Source organism: Alligator sinensis, unplaced genomic scaffold (assembly GCF_000455745.1).
Source record: "Alligator sinensis unplaced genomic scaffold, ASM45574v1 scaffold309_1, whole genome shotgun sequence".
In the NCBI taxonomy this organism is placed as follows: domain Eukaryota; kingdom Metazoa; phylum Chordata; order Crocodylia; family Alligatoridae; genus Alligator; species Alligator sinensis.
This window is the reverse complement of record NW_005842080.1, coordinates 163813-180230: the sequence shown is the minus strand read 5'-3', so window position 1 is coordinate 180230 and position 16418 is coordinate 163813. Positions and strand designations below refer to the sequence as shown.

Below are 16418 nucleotides of genomic sequence, written 5' to 3'. Positions count from 1 at the left end.
CAGCTCCAGCTCCAGCTCCAGCTCCAGCTCCAGCTCCAGCTCCAGCTCCAGCTCCAGCTCCAGCTCCAGCTCCAGCTCCAGCTCCAGCTCCAGCTCCAGCTCCAGCTCCAGCTCCAGCTCCAGCTCCAGCTCCAGCTCCAGCTCCAGCTCCAGCTCCAGCTCCAGCTCCAGCTCCAGCTCCAGCTCCAGCTCCAGCTCCAGCTCCAGCTCCAGCTCCAGCTCCAGCTCCAGCTCCAGCTCCAGCTCCAGCTCCAGCTCCAGCTCCAGCTCCAGCTCCAGCTCCAGCTCCAGCTCCAGCTCCAGCTCCAGCTCCAGCTCCAGCTCCAGCTCCAGCTCCAGCTCCAGCTCCAGCTCCAGCTCCAGCTCCAGCTCCAGCTCCAGCTCCAGCTGCTAGCAGGGAACTGTCAGCCTGGCCTCAGCCCTGGGCTTTATAAGGGCCAGGCCCTGCCTCCTACAGGCAGCTGGCTCTCCTTAGTTGCCCCGGCAACCCGCAGCTGTGCTCATTAGTGTCCTGCCAGGGCTCCCTCCCTGGCAGTTCCTCCTCTCTAGGAGCAGGAGCACCGAGGTGCCCTGCGACAGAATGAATAGCAAAAAAGCCAGAGGCTAGCATGCATGGAAGAAAGCCAGTGAGTGAAAATGTAAATTGAGGCATCAGGGGGTGAGAGGCAGGCTGGGAAGGGGGGCAGGAAGGGGGATGTAGCAGGTAAAAAATGGAGAGATATCTGGGGACTCAGATGTCAGGCAGGTTATAGTGTGTCATAAATCCAATGTCTATACTGAGTCCATGAGGTTTTGTATCTAGGAGGTGGATGAAGTGAAGTATGTTGTTTCTATGTCCCTCCCCCAGAACACTGTGATTGGAAGGGAACTCAGGGAAAGATCACAGTCGCTGGCCAGCTACAGATGTCAGTCTTCCTCCCCCCCCCCCCTCCCCCTTCCTCATCTCAGTTTCTGTTTCCCTACCAGACAGCCTTCTGAATTGCCGAATCTCTGAATCATTTTAGAAGTGATTTGGATGCTTCAAATCCATTCTGAGGTTTTTATGGGTCTCACGATTTAATTCAGATTTGATAATACAGCCTCTGAATCAGGCGGAATCTTCTCTGAACCGAATCAGTGACCAAAGCTTTGCACACCTCTAATATTTACAATACCTTAGAAGTTTATATTTACAATAGTATGCTGACTCTCTCCTCTCTTATAAAAGTTGGAGTTGATATATCATTTTGATCACTAGTTGCGAAAAAAGTCAGAGGAAAAATAAGATTGAAGATCTGTTACAATTACCACTCTCACTGATGTTTTAGCCTTCCTCTTAGAAACCTGGACCTCCTTTGAGTCTGTGAAATCATTCTGCCTCAACACAGGCACTTTTATCTTTTGTTAATTGTACAGTCTGATGTTCTTTGGAGCAGGTCTTGTATATTTTTGCATGTTATTTTATGTTTATGCTAAACAGGAAAAAAGCAACAGACATTGACTCACCTGCATGAAAATGCAATATGATGATCAGTCTAACTGCTCGTGTCTGTACAATGCGATCTGTGTGGAAAAAGGTTCCGGTGAGTCATCTGGGGCAGAAAATGAACGCTCAATGGATGAATTCTTCAGAAAATATTATGTTCCTTTTCTTACAAACATCTAAACCAAAGTTTATCATGTTGTTATATGGAGCATAACTTGCTAGTAGTATTTATGAAGGAACTCAGATCAAGGAAGGTATAGACCTTTGAAATCTAGCTAGTGATGGTTCTTGCATCATTCCATTCTACAACTGGGAAAACGAGTATTTCTCAGAATATGGGCCCAGGGTTACAGTTATTATTACTGAAAGTGTACCTTACTGGAATGCATCCATTCATAATGACACTGGGAACTGTATGGAGACCTTTGAGAATACTTTTTATGTGGACAAAAGTCTTCCAGAAAGTATATTTACTTCCTTGAAAGTATACCAGAATGTTGCCAAACACAATTAACTAGATGTAAATAACAGGGATTTTTTCATGGGTATTTTATCTATACTTTTTCAATACTACCTAGATTTTGAGTGGGATATTGATATTAGTTTTCTGGAAACTGCAACTTCCCATTTCTTCATTCAAACAGTGAATATAACCACTGCAGTTGATTAGAAAATCCTTTTAAACCAATGAGAAGTTAGCTAAGGACTGCAAGATCTCATTCAACTCATTCAAGTTCTCATTCAAACTCATGCTGGTTTATCATCCAGCATTAATCAACTATGATCAGTATCTTGCAATTGTACAGAGCACCATTCAGAATGTTGTAGTTGCAGCTGAAGCTATGCAGGTTGTTTCCCTGTTGCTTATTTCCAAACCTCTCTGTTCCTCTATCTGCTACTGCTTCCATTATTGTTGGTGCTGCTGGTTTCATGATGTACTGGGATGTCAATCTTGAGTCCATATCCATGATCAACCTTGTCATTTGTATAGGGTTTTCATTTGTATAGGACTTTTGGCATACATTTTGTAAGCATTTGGTTCAAATGGAAAGCCCATTGTGAATGAAAGGGCAGTGGAGGCACTGTATATTCTTGGTTACCTTGTAACACAAGAGGCTTTTTCCACTTTATTGGGAGTAGTGAGTCTAACTGCGGCAGAAACGTATATCTTCAGAAACTTGTTTAAGATTATGTTTCTTGTTATCTTGTTTGGGGAGTTCATGGTCTTGTTTTCAGTCCAGTGGTTTTAACTTTCTTTGGGAATTTTGGCAGATGAGCCCACAAATCTATAAATATAAACTAATCAACGCAAAGTAGCAGCAACTGGAGTAATTCAATACAAAAAGGTAAAAAACTTATACACAGTACATATCCTAGTATTGATTTTTGCGGAGACCCAGGTTGGCCATGATTAAAGATGACAAATGTAGAAGTAGGGTGCTAATATAGAAAGATCTCAAAGCTATCTGTAGATTAAAAGACCACGCTCTTGAGGGCAGAGAAGAAAGACAGCAGTCAAAGAGGCAGTAGCATGAGATAAAGGGACAAACTAGCAACAGGAAATAAAAGAAAAGAAGAAATGGGTGTGGCAACTGCGTGTGGCAGCCCAAGTTCTAGCACATTTTAACTTGTGATCGCTTGACTTAAACCTCCTATTTAATGTAAAATGACAACTTTGCATGTGTCCTGTTAGATTTAGAGCTTCTTGTATTAATTTGTGAGTCCTGTCTATTGGACAGGTTACACGTATTGCTCATTCACTGTCTGGTTGGTCAGAACACACACTCAGAAGAGGGAATGTAAGCAGGCCTTTTACCTTGCTGCTTTAGATAGACAAGTCAGTTCTGGTTTCAGATTCTCAGACCAGTTTATTCCACACAGAACACTCTTGCCTCTGTAATAAACAAAACAAACCAACCAAAATTTGAGATCTTCTTCCAGACATTTAGAGGGCAGTTTTAGCTCTGATCTTCTCCTGAGCACAGCAGCCTGCCCTCTTTCTTTCAGCACTTACAGCTCTTAAGAGTCCTTGTGGTTCCACTCTTACTAGTGGACTATCACTTCCAGCTGGCCTTCAGCCTCCCAGTCAGGCACACTATCATCAGCTGGCTGCCTGCAGCTGGATTCCAAGCCTTTGAGGGGCCAAACACCTCCTTACAGGTGGGGTATTCTCATCTCCTGGAATAAGGCCACTGCTTTTGTGTCCTAGCTCCGGTCACTACTGCACCTGCCAAATACATTTCTATGGATTCTTTTGAAAGGGGGAAACCAAAAAGTTTCACAGAAGCTTAGGACAGCCATGGAGAGGACCAAACTCTTAAAGGGAAGACACTATCTCCCAAGTCTAGACCATCAGAAGATGGGGTGCCTGGAATTCTTCAGGAAATATTGTCCTCTCCTTACAAACACCCAGACCAAAGTGTTTCCCTCTACCCAGGGAAGGTCAGACATTAAGTGAAATAAGTGTCTGAAAACTTCGCATTATTTAAAGAACTCTTGTGTTACGATGTACCTGCTATTACCTGCTTTGCTTGAAGAAGACTGTGGCAAATTATTGTACTCAACACCGGTCGGTTTCCAGGGAGTGCAGGTAGCCAAGCCTAGCAGGACCAGCAGAGAACTCATGGTTGGTACCAAGTGCATGGCCAGAATGGGGAGAACTGCACGATTCCATTAGAGAGAGAAAAAGGCTTAGGGCTTAAAACCTAGAGGAGATGCCCTCAGATACATGTGACAGCATCAAAAGTGCAGCTGGCAGTAAACTACCTTTCATATTCAACTGTAAGAACCCCTTTCCCAAGGGCCATTAGTAGGACCAAATCAGGACTCTTCTATGATCTAAAGGAATTACTGGCAATTATGTTACAAACCAGCTACTAGATAGAAGGACAGCACGTATTTTGCCAATAGTGTATAGAACTGATTGCTAGATTTCTTAGAAAAGTCAGGAGTCAAGACTCCTGGCTGTAGAGGTAAATGGAGCCTTATAGTTACAGACACTATACATGAGTACATAGATTTGGCATGTTTATATTAAAAGGTCACATGGATGAGAAGAAGAAACAGTAGATTTTATTCCCAGCTCTCTATTTTTTGACTAGATGTTACCTAGAGTTGACAGAAGTCTGGACCCTGGTACAGAACGTTAACCACCTCCCAGTGTCAGATGTTGTGGAGTATGGCAGGAAAATGCTTGTATGTGGTGCTCATTAGGGGTGTGCGAAACAGGCCGTATTCGATTCAGCTTTGGCCCGAATTGGACACAGTGATTCAATTAGTTGATTCAGATCGCTGTCCCTGATTCTATTTGGCCAAATCTAAAGATTTGATGCCAAGTCAAAAAATCAGCGATTCAGCCAGACATAGCTTTAAAAATTTTTTCTACATACCTCGAGGTACCAGGTGCGGCTCATGAATGCTGAGATAGTGAGGTGGATGGAGCATCCCACAGGGAGCACAGGGGCCCCCCCGCGTGCTCGGCAGTGAACCCGGAAGTAGACCAGAAGTACTTTCAGTCCACTTCCGAGTCTGCCAGAGTGTGCAGGGGGGGTCCCCCCGGTCAGCAATCAGCCATAGGGGGACCCCGGGTGCCCTCTCAGACCCAGGAGGCACCAGTCACCGAGCCAGGGGGGGCACAGGAATCCCCCGCCAGCACACTCCCTGGTGGACCTGGAAGCGGATCGGAACTGCTTCTGGTCCACTTCTGGTTCTGCTGCCAAGTGCACTGGGGACCCCCTGGCGCTCCTGTTGGACACTTCATCCACCCCACCATCTCAGCATTTATGAGCTGCCTGCTACCCTGAGGTATGTAGAAAAAACTTTTAAAGCTGTGTCTATGTCCGAATCACCGAATCTTTCCAAATTGATTCAGAGGGTTCTGATTCAATTCAGAGAGATTAAAGGGTCTCCTGATTAGATTCAGATTCAGTTATTCAGCCACCAAATCAGGCCAACTCCCTGCCGAATCAAATCAGGGGCCGAAGCTTCACACAGCCCTAGTGCTCATTCTCACATGCAGTCTCACTGTTAGAGAAACAAGGAAAGTAAATCACCAAAATAAAACTAATATGGGTATGAGTTTGCTTGAACTGCACTTTCAGGAGGCAGGAAGGCAAATTCATTTTCTTCTTACTTTGTTTAACAAGAGAAGATATCAGGAAAAGAAAGGGCCACATAAGTGGAAGTTGAAAGCAAGAACCCTAAGTCTCTCATTACACAAAGTGTTCAGGAGTTTTTCATAGTTTCATAGATTGGTAGGGGGTGGAAGGGACCTTGCAGATCATCAGGTCCAGACCCCTCCCTGCAGGAAGACAACTGGGGTTAGGTGACCCCAGCAAGGGGACTGTCTAGTCTCCTCTTGAAAACCTCCAGGGTAGGTGACTGCACCACCTCTGGAGGGAGTTTATTCCACAATCTGGACACCCTGACTGTGAAGGAGTTTCTCCTGGTATTAAGCCTGAAGCAGCCTTCCAGGAGTTTGTATCCATTGGTCCTGGTCTTCCCCAGGGGTGCCCTAGTGAACAGTTGTTCACCGAGCTCCTGATGCACTCCTGATAAAGTGGTAAGCCATTAGCAAGTGCTCTCTCAGCCTTCTCTTCTTTAGGCTAAAGAGGCCCAAGTCTCTCAGCCTTTCCTTGCATGGCTTGTCTTGCAAGTCCCTGATCATGCGGGTGGCTCTTTTCTGGACCCTCTCAAGTTTTTCCACATCTTTATTGAAGTGCGGTGCCCAGAACTGGATGCAGTACTCCAACTGTGATCTCACCAGTGCTGAGTACAGTGGGAGTACCACTTCCTTAGTTTTACACAAGATGCATTGGTTGATGCATGCCAGCATGTTGTTTGCCCTGCTGACCACTGCCTCACACTGATGGCTCATATTCATGCAATGGTCAATCGTTACTCTTAGGTCCCTTTTGGTCATGGTGCAAGTCAAGCTGTCACCACTGATCCTGTATGTATGTTGAGGGTTGTTCGCCCCCAGATGGAGCACCTTACACTTGAAAATGTTAAACTTCATCTGGTCTGTCTAACTCTCGAGCCTGTCCAGGTCCACCTGTATCTGCATCCTACCTTCTGGCATGACCACACCACCCCATAACTTGGTGTCATCCACGAACTTGGCCAGCGAGCTTTTCATTCCCCCATCCAAATCATTGATCAAGCTGTTGAAAAGCACCAGTCCAAGCATGGACCCCTGAGGGACTCCACTGTTAGCCGAAACGGTGTTTGTTCCCTCTCTGATCTAATCAGGTCAGGACATCTTTCAGAATCAGGATGAAGTCCTAGTGGTGTCATGTTGAATCTTGGGTTCCCAGGGGACAGTGTATAACAGCCAATACAGCAAAGCTAGCTTTCTCTAGTCCATGAGTCCCACTGAGTTAAACCCAAATAAGCCATGTCCAAGAAGAGGTCATCTAATTAACATTAACTAAACAAAGCATATTTCAGTGATTCCAAGTTAAACTTTTCCTCCCATTTCTAGAATCCTAAGGCTTATTTGTCATGCCAACCTGCGACTTTACCTGGCATACTGCCATCTTTAAAGTTATTTTAACTTAAATATTTCCAGTGTGGACTAACAACATGTAAAATGGACCAGACATTTCAATCCTGGACCATTTAGAGTAATGCAAATAATGTCCTCAACTGTGACCTCAGCACCACTACACAGGAGCCATGTGCTCTCTGTTTTCATGTTTTAGGGCTGTCCTGGGAATCCCAGCTACTGAATCATTCCAGAGGACAAATACTAGTTATCATAGTCTATTGCTGTATACATCTGCACCAGTTCCTGAAAACTTTCCCAAGACATACCCCAGATTACATCCAGTTTCTTACTAGCAGATGCACAGAAGAGGAGGAACATGTGGGAACAACTTCCACGAATACTATCACACAAAACTTCCATGAGTACTAAAAGCTGCAGATTTAACATTACGAAGGAGAAAACTGAGCTGAGCTATGGGCATAAAGATGGCTCCCCAATATGCCAACCCCCTCATAACGCCACCGCAAAGAGGAATTATTAGAAAGCTGCACCATCAAAAGTCACCATACAAAAGGTTACCTTTTTATTCGGTGGTCTGAACACCTGGAATTCCCTAAGCATGTCCAATAACTACAACTACCACCCTATTATCAATTTTTCTCTGGAATAATCCTAGGCTAACATCGACCTGCAAGATGCTACAATTATTATTCCAGAATGGCACCCTACAAACCACTATTTACAAAAATCCCAGACCAAAAAGCCCACAGCTCACAGACCTACTTCCACAAAAACAGTAATCATTCCAAACATATCAAGAAAGCAGTTATCTATAGCCAGGTTCCCAAATACATTTCCTCTAAGACTACTTGTGACACCCAACTAAAGACTGCCTTTAACTCAGGAGAGAGACTCCAGCAAAAATATTTTTTTAAACAACCTACCCAAGTACCCGCCCCACACACCTACTACAATACAAATAGTACACCCCACCACTAACTGCATATCCCTAGTTGTCACATGCTATCCCATACCAGTACCTGTAAGAAAGATCAAACAGTTTCAGCTAATACTTGAAGAGGATCAAACGCCAAAAGAAATATTTCTAACCCCTTTCCTTACTCCAACTCCTGACTTTCCAACAACCTGCAAACTTTGCCCAACTCATCATCAGAAGCAAACTCCCTGCTGGCCAACAGACAGCATGCAGACACAACCCTGCCTGAACAGCAAATACAAAATCTGTCAACACATCTCCATTGCTACCATAAGTCAACACATCCCACAATGAAACCATCAGAATCTACAAATCCTGCGTGTCGATCACAGAATGTGGTATTTCTCATGCAATGCATCAAACATCCTCATGGAAGCCATGAGCATCTTTCCAAGGAGAATGTGGCAAGTCCCTTTTCTAGCTCCACCAGTCAAGCATACAGCACTTCTGTCATCACTCTGTATCAATTGATTTGATGACTAGAGTACTGGGATAAAGTAGGGTGGAGATGCACCTTATCGAAATTAGCATCTGATGAAGTAAATTTGGGCTCTCAAGCATCTTGCATTTAGTTAATCTGTAAGGTTCATCTGTACTTTGTGTTCTGCCTGCCTTCAGACTAACAACACTAACTACTTTTCTCTGCTGCTAAAGTACTGAGATACCAATCTGTGCTAAGGAAGTTTTAGATGCAATTTTAGCTACAAATGGTCATGTGCATACACTGTCCCAGCAATAGAACAGAAAAAAAGTTCAACAGCATGAACCTTTCATAGTATCCATGTGAGGACAGTGGGACCAATTAAAAAAATGACAGCTTTTCCCTTGTAGTTTCCTTTTACAAGCACATGGAATAAATATTATCGAGATTTCAAAAGAGAGCTGCATCCAGCTGATACAATAAAGCGTTCTTGAAAGAGGGATTGAAGACAGAGGAAAAACTGAACAAGAATAGTAGCCTTTGAGTATTATACAAGCCCACAAAATAGATAATATAATATAGATTTTATTGACTTAGAAAACGGCAAGGGTTTTTTTCTGTTTTTAAATATAATTCACATTTGTTTGCAGTAAGAAAGTTCCATATTAAGTCCAACAAAGCAGGAATTGAAGAAAGTATTTTCAGAATCCTAAGGAACACCCCCCCCACACAATTCTAGAAGTCTAATCAAAGAAAGTACAAGTTTGACATAATGCTTACATTTATTTACAAGCTTAAATGTTTTATACACCTCAATTTACAGAAAAGGAACCCAGTATTACATTTTGTAGCAATTTATGGTGAAAAAACAATGTGCAGGATTAAAACAAACATTTTATTATTCCAAAAATAAAAGCCAAATATGCTGTATTTGTATGTTTTTGAAGGCATGTTTCTGAAATACAAAAAAGTTTGTAATTAGCCAACCTCATAGCTTGGTGTACTGTTTTGCAGTATTTTGAAATTCTTCCACGTTGCACTGGGATATCATGGTATTAAAAGTGACTGAATGAAAAACAACATAGCAAACAAGAAATGAATTGTACTCTAGCATTAGCTTGGGAAAAAAAAGGAAAATGTATTCTCAACCCATAAAAAAAAAAATTGTGCTATAGCTGTTATATTGTCAAAAAAGATCTTAAAACCCTGTGTTAATTCTAGGTTAGATTTCGTTACCAGTTTTCACATTTATTAACACAAACTACCTTCACCTTTACTATTAATACTCTAATGAAGGCCATGTCTTTACAAATAGAAAAAGGGGATGGTAAAAATTTTCTGCATTTGATTTTTATTTTTTTTTAGGAAAACTGACATTAGTGTTCATTAGAACTGGGAGAAATGAGATTGTTGTTTAATGCAGCTAGCAACCATTTTCACTTTATTGTAACTTAGTTCTAACTAATGGTTGCTTGCAGACTTCTTATGGTTCTAGGATTTTCATGAAAGTGCACGAGTTAAAAATAAAACAACTGGACTTTCCTTACTTTTATTAAAGTAACAGGGAATGTTGAAAGGAAGAAATCACTTGAAGCACTCTCTGGACAACCACTTTTTGCCGAGTAATAACTGTCCTTTTTGAAGAAATCCTTCACTGGATTATCAAAGGCCATACACAATAGTCGTAAAAACCAATGCAGTTGTATACCCAACAACATAAAAGCACTGCCAACAAATCATACCAACTAAGACATTAATAAAACATTAGCAATTCTTGTCAGCAGCATATCAGATGTCATAGAACAGTATTTTCCTAGCCCTGGCAGAATTTTGTTAGGATGAATGGTACTTTTTACATGGTCTAAAAGTTTTAGACAGGCATGTTTTGCCCACAAACAGAGCCAATTTCTTTTTTCTTTTGACTAGCCATGTGTAGGTATATGTTAAAATTTTAAGAGCAGTGGAAGTACAACTGCTAACAGCTTATCATCTGTTTTGGAGCCCTCACAATTCCTTGTAGTATAAATGCATGATGTATCCCCTTTACATATTGTTTTACTGTCCCTCAGAAACAAAGGCAGTGGCTTTTTAAAACTGCACTTTGCTGTTAGTGAATGTAAAAATGTCATTACTCTGATTAAGGTTACTATTATTTTACATGGATAACTCTTTTAGCACTTATGAGCTCACATTATGAAAAACTTCATGCTGTACATATTAAGATGTCACCACTTCAGATCTACATATAGCAGCATAATAATAATAATAAAAATGCATTTTGGACAGTATTCTCCCTCCCTCCCTTTTTTAATCTTTAATATTTGTTTGAGGTTTCCAACAAGCAGGATTCACCCTGAGATTTTATATTTCTGACCTTTTCTTCCAGTGGGAACTTGTTTTATTCCTCCTGTCTCATTCTGAGACAATAAAAATTAAGTAACTGTAACCAAAAAGCTGAAAGACAATGTTTAATAACCTTAAGAAAATGTCATTAATACAATACACACATCAGAAACAAAAAAGCTACGCCGCATAAGGAGACTACGGCATTCTTAGAGGTTCATTTTTCGAAGTATCAGTTTTGAAGAAGTTGTCATCTCATTTTAGTTTTTTCCCCTCTAGAACCACATGGATTTCTCTGGCATCCAAAGTCTCATATGTCAATAAGGCTTCTGCTAAATTCTTGTGCTCTTTTGCATGCGTCTTCAGGATGTTCTTTGCCCGTTCATATGAATCCTAAATAATAAAAACCCAAAACCTTAAAAATTCATAACAAAAACAGCATATTTAAAAAGCTAGAGTCCTCAATTGGTACAATTAGACATAAGTACAGAACACATTTCCGAGATTTACTTACAGCAAAGACTTATTTAACTGAATCATTTTGTGTATGATTAGCCCCAGAGATTTCAGAGGGTTTACTCTCATATTAATCTTTACACCCATGTTAATACCCTTGCAGACATGGGGCTTGCGGCTTGGATGAGGAAGTAATTCTGCAGGTCTGTATGTACTATTTAAAAAAAACCAAACAAACCTTTAATAAATTTGGAAAAATTAGCTGGTTAAACAGTCTTTTCCTCAATGAAGGTTTCTGTACAAGTCAAGCTGTAAACTCAGCTCTGTTAGACTGCACAGACAAAAATTATAACCCACTTCACAATTCTGAATATTGCTGTAGCTCACAAGAAGCACCCCAGCCACAAAACATTAAAAAAAGAAAACTGACAAATTAATGCAGAATTCACTTTTAGGCAATTCTTTTCTAAACAGTTATCCCGAACAGCAGCTTTGCTAGAGTTATCTGAAAAGCTTATCACTGCTACCATGTCTAAGCTTAAAAACAGCCACAAGAATCTGGGATGATGTTAAATAAACCAGCACTTCATAAATATCAGTACTGTTAACAGTTTAAATGTAGTTAGATACAAGTGATTATTCCTTAAAATACTTCTCAAATGCCTACTGTAAAAGCGGTAAACCAAACAAAACACTCCACAAAACCATGAGTGTAGTATTCTAAATGAACTCTTTCCTATAACTGCTGGAATTACTGAGATTCATATGAAAATGCTTAGGTGAAAGCTATGAACTACTGTATTTACTTGAATATAAGATGACCATGAATACAAGACCCCATATATGGAAAATTTATAAATTTGTTACAATTTTCCAGGTACATAATCTAAGTATTAGAGGGTTGTCTCAATTCCTATCCAGCCCCCACTATTAAAGCAGGGAAATCAGTGGCAGGAGTGGGGGGGTTAGGTGGCCCCCTTGCCCTCTTGTCCCACCCACTTCTTCCCCCTGAAGCCCGGCTGCCCCCCCCCCACAGCCTCTGCCCCTTCCCCCACTTCCTCCCAGTCTCTGCCTCTACCCTCCCTGCCCCTTACTCTTAGATGCTTCTCAAGCTAGGAGCCTGGAACACAGCTCATGGAAGCTTAGCTCTTGGCTGGCCATGTAGCTGTGTCGGCGCTGCCGAGTGACCAGGCAGGCAATGCAGCACTGTCAGTTCTGTTCACTGGAGGAACAGGGGAAAGTTTTCATGTTCTCTATGCCCAGGAGAGACCTCAGCTGGAGCCGGAGCCAAGCTATGCTTGACAGTAAGGGGGAGCATGAGAAATTGCAGAGGGGAAGCAGAATAAGGGGCAGGAGGCCGCTGTGCATCTGCAGCAGCAGCCTGCTCCCCACTCCACTTCACATACGAATGTAAGACAAGGGGCTTTTTCCCCCCATGCTGATTGGCAGGGCAGGAAACCTTGTCTTACAGCTGAGTAAATGCAGTAGCATGAAAATGACAAAACAATCCCTCCTGTGATCTAAAATAGCGCCATGGTATTTAGTGAAGCTACCACATTAATTTACCATAAGGTGGACAGTTAACACAACTCCCTTGTAAATGCAGTTATGTAAATAATGAATACATCCAGAGTTTGGATAACCTAGCCAACCTGCTCTACCCATCTTCATTATAAACCAAATACTATTAACAACTGTTCAAAGGGATTAAATGTGAAGAGATGGTTTCATATTCAATACAGGTGCAATTTTAAGAACATTTTTATCCACTGGATCATGCACTATTCTGTACTTTGTAAAGTAATGCATATCATTAAGTTATATATTAACCTATTTGGTTGTTCAGCCCCTCTTACATGTGGTAAGTAAATATAGACAACACACAACTCTTACTCTTAAAAGTGTTCTTACTTCCTCTTCAACTGCAGACTGGGTTTCTGGACTAAGTCTCCTTGCATCAGTGTAGGTCATGACACCAAGCTAAACAAAAAATTGGTCACCAGAAACAAAAATATTATCCATTTCAGTAAAACACTGGTGCTATTCAGAGCATAGTATGAAATATGCACCCCTGCCCAAGATATACATAAATAAACCTGGTAAATAAGAAAAATATACAAGTCCTTTTTTGATGGACCTGGTAAAAATCCACAAGTCAAAGGCATGAACTATGCCTATAACTATAATCACTGAAGGATTATATTTCACACAGACAATCTAGTCTTCATTAATAGTACCTTCTAGTTGGGTTTGGCATTTTACTGTTTTTCACCACATTTTTTCAACTATTTATGCCAGTCTGTCTGAAAAACAGATTTCTCTCCAATATACCTTCAAAATGCTACCAAAGACTAAAATTTATCTTCAACTTTTGAAGCACTGGGTCTTTACTGCAAAATTTTCAATAAGGATTAGCAAGGTTTCTGATAGAAATCTGCTTAATATATAGATTTCTAATCTACAAAATATTCTGAACCCAACAAGAAAGCCAACTTTATATTCTGTCAGAGTTGGAACTTTTAAACCAGTCATTAACTTCAATTTTTACCATCAGTTAGCAGACTGTTCTGATTTCTATGGAGCCTGATCTTTCACAATTTTGTTTTTGCACAATTTCAATAACCCTGTACAATTAATTGAACAATTTTACCTTCTCACTCATTCCAAATCTAGTCACCATCATGTGTGCTATTTTAGTAGCGTTGTCAAAGTCACTAGAAGCACCTAGATATTAAACACATACAAAGTGAAGTTAGTGTTAACAAAACCAAAAGTTACATAAAAAACCTTAATATCCATTGACAGCAGATTCTTTAGACACAGATCTCTACTTGCCTGTTGTGATGTGGTCACTTCCAAATATGAGTTCTTCTGCTACCCTCCCTCCCATACTAACATCCATCTGTGCAAGCAGTTGGGATTTAGTTTCACTCCATCCATCATGATCTGGTAGTAAAGACACCTATAATGTGTAAAATTAAGGTCACTTACAGTACACGGAAAAAGATTGTGATCAAAGTCTGCAAATACTATGGGTTAGAGATTTACTCTGTTGGGATTGTTCTGACTAGTCCAAAGTATGCAAGTATCACAAGTATTTGATCATTCCCAGAGTCCCACATTACTACTGCAATGGTCCCTCCTGCCAAAGGAAGTGTAACTGGGATGCTGCTGGATCAGCCTTCTAAGATCAAAAACTGGAATTTAAATAGAATAGCTAAGAGTTGACATATCTGAAGTCAACAACCAAGGCCAGGTTCAAACTTCAAAGAAATTCACTTCCATCCTGTTCCCTGCATTTGCACACTGAGCACAGGTCAGCTTGTCCAGAGGATCCTGATCAGTCACAACTGATTAAACACACTAAATTGAATGGATATTTAAAACACAACAGGGAACATACCCTTTCTATTCAAGTATCATTGCTCTATGAGATTTTTTAAGGAACAGGATGGAAATAGTAAAGGGATAAGGTCTGTCCTAAAACCAATACAAAGGACTAAACAGCAACACCTTTTAGACAAAATACCCTTGAAAAAACATGGGGTTTAATAGACTTCCTATGAAGAGGTGTGCTTTATGGATGTTTTTCCCCCCTAGCCACTGTAAGAGCTTTGCCCTTGGCTACTATGTTATCTGAAATAATCCAGGAAGCCACCAGCATATAAGATTCATTCCTTGCCAGCTTCAACCACTACCAATTGTTAGCAGGCCTGAAGTTAAAGGCAGCATTTCTCTAACTGTAGGAAATGAGAACACCAAGCCAGAAGAAGCAACAGAGACTATTTCTCTCTTTGTGTGTCTTTTTAGTAGATGAGTGTTAGCTTAGAGTAGTTCTGTAGCACTAAGACATGTTTTAGCACAGGGGTGGGCAAAATACAGTACACAGGCCAAACTTGGCCTGCCAAGGGATTCTATCTGGCCCTCAACCACACCTGGTGCAGGCACAGGGGACAGCCCAGGCCATGGTGTATGCAGCCAGTCCCACCACCCCTGGATGCATGGGCGAGGGAGGGAAGAGGCACAGCAGCTGGACTCAGCTTCCCAGTAGTCCCTTGTCTGGCTGCTCCTGCCAGTGTCTCTGCTGCCAAACCTGGTCCCACTGCCCTGTACCCGCTGCTGGTGGTGCCAGATGGAGTGGGCAGATGGGTGGGGTCTCCATGGAGACCAGCCTGGGACCCATGTTAGTAGGGCATATGTGGCTGGGCAGATGGGATGAGGCTGCTGACAGGTGAGGAGTTGCATCCAGGAGCAGGATGGACAAGCAGGACCAGGATTATGGGGGTAGTGACAGCACATGACCAGAGCCAGGGCCAGGGCTGAGCTGTGATCTTACTCCCCACATCTCCTTGCCTGCAGAACAAGCACCCATTGCAGGGATGAGCAGGGAACAGATTGCAGCTCTGCCCTGGGTCACCAGCCCTGTGCTGTCACCACCTCATGATCCTGGCCCCAGGATAGGATCAATTGTGCTCCCCGCCCCTCCAACAACTCATCTAAACTCCTTAAGTAGCCCTCCAGCCCAAATAAATTGCCCACTCCTGCTTTAGTGGCACTGCATTGGTGAGAAACTTCTTGACAATTAAAAAAAGGTTAACTAAACATATCCTAAATCTAGTTTTAAAAATCCTTACATGTCCCAGAGTTGGTCCTCGTGCCATGATTGTAGCTTTGTTGATTGGCATTGCATCTTTGGTATAGTATGCAACAATAGCATGACCCGATTCATGATATGCTGTGATTGTTTTGTTTCTGTCGTCAATTTTCACACTTTTACGTTCAGGTCCTAATTACAATAGGGAAATGAGATTAATGAAACTGCACAATAAGAAACAACCGTATCACACAAATAAGTTTTGACAAAAAAAAGCACAGATGTAAATTTTGTACAAATGAGTCACCCTTAATTCTTCTCTCTGAAAGCCTGAAACATATAATTAACCTCACCATTCTGGTCCTAAAGTTTCAGCTCTTCTAGCTATACCTGGGTGAAGTCGAGCACGGTTAAACACTATTCTATTGTTCTGGGGCTCTAATTTGGAGTTCGTAAAAGATTATTGCAGTAGATTGGGAACATGTTCATTTCAGTTTCCTTCCACCAACATACTGAATACAATTATTTAATTAATTGCCTTTTAAAGCCATTAGCTTTAATGGCAAGTATCTAAATTACTTATATGACCTGCTGTCAAATATCAGGAAAGCTACTAATTTGAAAAACTGTCATGGCAACTATTAGCTTTGATCC

General features: G+C 41.6%; 1 protein-coding gene across 3 annotated transcripts in view; it reads right to left on the bottom strand.

Annotated features, from left to right (window-relative positions):
• Positions 1 to 8940: 8940 nt before the first annotated feature.
• Positions 8941 to 16418, bottom strand: part of YME1L1 (YME1 like 1 ATPase) — a 31614-nt gene continuing 24136 nt past the window's right edge. The window contains exons 15-19 of one of the 3 annotated variants that reach the window (XM_006023775.2): positions 15805 to 15956; positions 14006 to 14132; positions 13821 to 13894; positions 13064 to 13150; positions 8941 to 11107 (exon numbers count right to left, since the gene is read on the bottom strand). In XM_006023775.2, coding sequence (XP_006023837.1) covers positions 10970 to 11107; positions 13064 to 13150; positions 13821 to 13894; positions 14006 to 14132; positions 15805 to 15956 — 578 coding nt within the window. In that variant the 3' untranslated portion in view covers positions 8941 to 10969. The remainder of the gene's footprint in view (positions 11108 to 13063; positions 13151 to 13820; positions 13895 to 14005; positions 14133 to 15804; positions 15957 to 16418) is intronic. The other 2 variants (XM_006023776.2, XM_006023777.3) reach the window with 2 other exon arrangements.